At 36.3% G+C, this 2,765-nt stretch overlaps 1 protein-coding gene across 1 annotated transcript in view; it reads left to right on the forward strand.

The window, feature by feature from the left end:
- The first annotated feature begins 1,835 nt into the window (after positions 1-1,835).
- Positions 1,836-2,765, forward strand: part of LOC125044475 (putative thiamine transporter SLC35F3) — a 26,500-nt gene continuing 25,570 nt past the window's right edge. Inside the window, exons 1-2 of the mRNA XM_047641164.1 lie at positions 1,836-1,881; positions 2,486-2,581. Of these exons, the coding sequence (XP_047497120.1) occupies positions 1,836-1,881; positions 2,486-2,581 (142 nt within the window). The remainder of the gene's footprint in view (positions 1,882-2,485; positions 2,582-2,765) is intronic.

Raw genomic sequence — 2,765 nt, forward strand, 5'->3', positions numbered from 1 at the left:
CACCAATTAATGATAGAATTTAGCAAGTCACAGCAAATCACTTATAAAAAAGAATATTTTTTTTCCTCGAGTGAAATTATTCTTTTTCTTGTTTATATAATTCTCCTTTTCCTCCCTATTTCCTTTTCCCCGCCCCCCCCCCCCCCACCAACCACTATCTAATTACACAATACTGTATATTTACTTAAGTATGTACCCATACTCCTCCTGCATTCATCTCGCTCGCTTTCCCTCATTAAACTACCACGTTAAGAAATTACATCCTATATCTCAAAAAAGGAAATTCCCTATATCCAAAAATAGAAAGTTGAAGCCCCCTATCCTTGCATTTGCATTTCCAGACCGAGTTCCTTTCGTTACTACAACTACTTTATGGCACTGAGAAATAAACAGACACCTATCCATTCGTTCGTTTAGTTTGATCATCGCCCTAATGTTCAATCTTTCGTCTTATCACATTCCTTACTCACTGTATTTTTACTTAACACTTACACATTGTCGAAAAGGACTGTCGCCTTCAGCTTTATCTCCTGCTTCAACATTATTTTGTCTTTATTTATTCATTCAATCTACTTTTATATCAATTGATGAAAAGGCACTTTATATCTCTGGGCTTCAGCTGAGTGTCATGCCGGCATCGCCCTCAACACACATCTGGGTTCGAATGACAAGTCTGTCACCCTTTGAACAAGACGTTCAAAAAGTCTATTATTTTTGGGAACCGTCTATGACACTGTTCCTTCTTTCCCTTTGTCCTGTAGTATTAAACAAAACGTCGTAAAATCGTTGATTATTTCCGTTTTTATTCAACTATTTTTTTTTCTCAGTTTATATTAATACGCTATCATTATATCCATAATTAACAGTGCACTATCTTTTTTTTCCACTGATGTATGACGATTACTATAATTTAAGACAGGCTATCCCCACATATTCGACTTCGCCCGTACCAATTAATCTACTCTGAAAACACAGTCACGATTCCTATACAGTGATAGCACCTCCTTGAAGATACTGTTCTGCCGAGTTATAAGATGTAAGCTAACGCGGACATGTAGATTATCATATTAATTCCATGTACCCGTTTCTTATGACACTAATGTCTTGTTCATGGAGATTATGACAGTAATTTTCTGGACACGAGGATTATGGCACTTCTTCACTATAGAATATGACTATAGTATCAATTCCATGTACAAGTTTTTTTGTTGTTTGTTTTGTTTTTTTTATTAATGCCTTGCACATGATACTCATTATAATAATCCCTGTGCACGAGCTTTATAAAATTACGTCACTCTACACGTGGTTTATAAAACTGCTTCACTTTACTTTAAACGAGGTTTATAAAACTATATCACTACATACGAAATTTATAAAACTACGTTATGCTACACGCGGTTTATAAAACTATTTCACTTTACTCGAGGTTTATAGAAATACATCACTTTACACGAGGTATATTACATTTAAATTTTTTTTTATAAAGGGAAACTGCCTGCAAAAATGCCCTTTTAAATCATAAAAAACACTACTTCCCTGCATAAAACCACTTAAACCGAATCCCAATATACGAAGAATACGACAAAATCCACTGCATAACAAAGCTTATCCCGCAAACCCACTATTCACAAGATCCCCACGGGCGGATAAACACAAGCAAGACCTTTAAAACACAAGAGCAACAGCGAACTCGTCCTCTCCCGTCGTATGACTCTCTACTCTCTACCTCTGAGCGTCAGGAGGACCCGCATCCTAGGGACGCCCCTCCATGCATGTTGCACGGGGCTATGATTGCATGATTAGAGCTGCAATAGTGGGTTGATTGGGAGCAAGAGATGCGACCTCGACTCGTGAAGCCAGATGAAGAAAATAATGACAAAGGTAAAGATAAGAATGCACAATAGCGGGTTAGAATTAAGAAACGGGTTTGATTTATCCCTGTGAGGTTTTCATGCGTGGTAAAACTTCATAGATTTCGCTGATAAATTTCGCAAAATTTTTGGAAAAATTTTAGATTCTTGTCCCTTTAATAAGGGGGAAAATTTTTTCATTACTATCGTCATTATGTTCAATATATGGATTCATGTCTGCTATAATAATCATTACTATGAAGGTATGAGGATTATTATTATCATTATTACCACAGATTCAATAAACATAAACTAAACACATATAGAACTAAAATAACAAAACGGAATTTAAAAATACAACTGCACGTCGGTGTGACTGCAAAAATACCGCCTATAATAGGAATTTAATTAAATGTAATAGACCTTTGGCTACGGCCATGATTTTCATACCGATCCTTACGTTCAAATGTACAATTCACTCCCATATTTTACCAGGGACAGATAATAATGTTCATTGTCCTCTACGCACAGCTGTGTTTTTTAAAACAAGAGATAAACCAAAACGCTTTTTTAACCCCCTACTTGGACCACAAGCACAGGGAAATGAAAAGGCATTCACGTTTCAATTAAACCAGGTACGAATTCAAAGACTGGATATCTGCTTGAACTCCTATCCACCATTTGCTCTTGGTCTGTGATGTGGAATGCTCATGCCTTAATGGTGGCTTCAAGTATGTCATTATAGTGCTTTCTGTAAGGTTTATTATTATTGCTTTTCAGGATTTAGGTACAAAGTTACGTTTGATTACGTATTCTGTGGCATTTGCGGTGTGTGAATATGGATGCAATAGGGTCTATACGCACACATGTACCACTCTGTCTATCCTCAACCTTCTTGATGTATTTATATACGTA

Source organism: Penaeus chinensis, chromosome 35, assembly GCF_019202785.1.
Source record: "Penaeus chinensis breed Huanghai No. 1 chromosome 35, ASM1920278v2, whole genome shotgun sequence".
Lineage (NCBI taxonomy): Eukaryota > Metazoa > Arthropoda > Malacostraca > Decapoda > Penaeidae > Penaeus > Penaeus chinensis.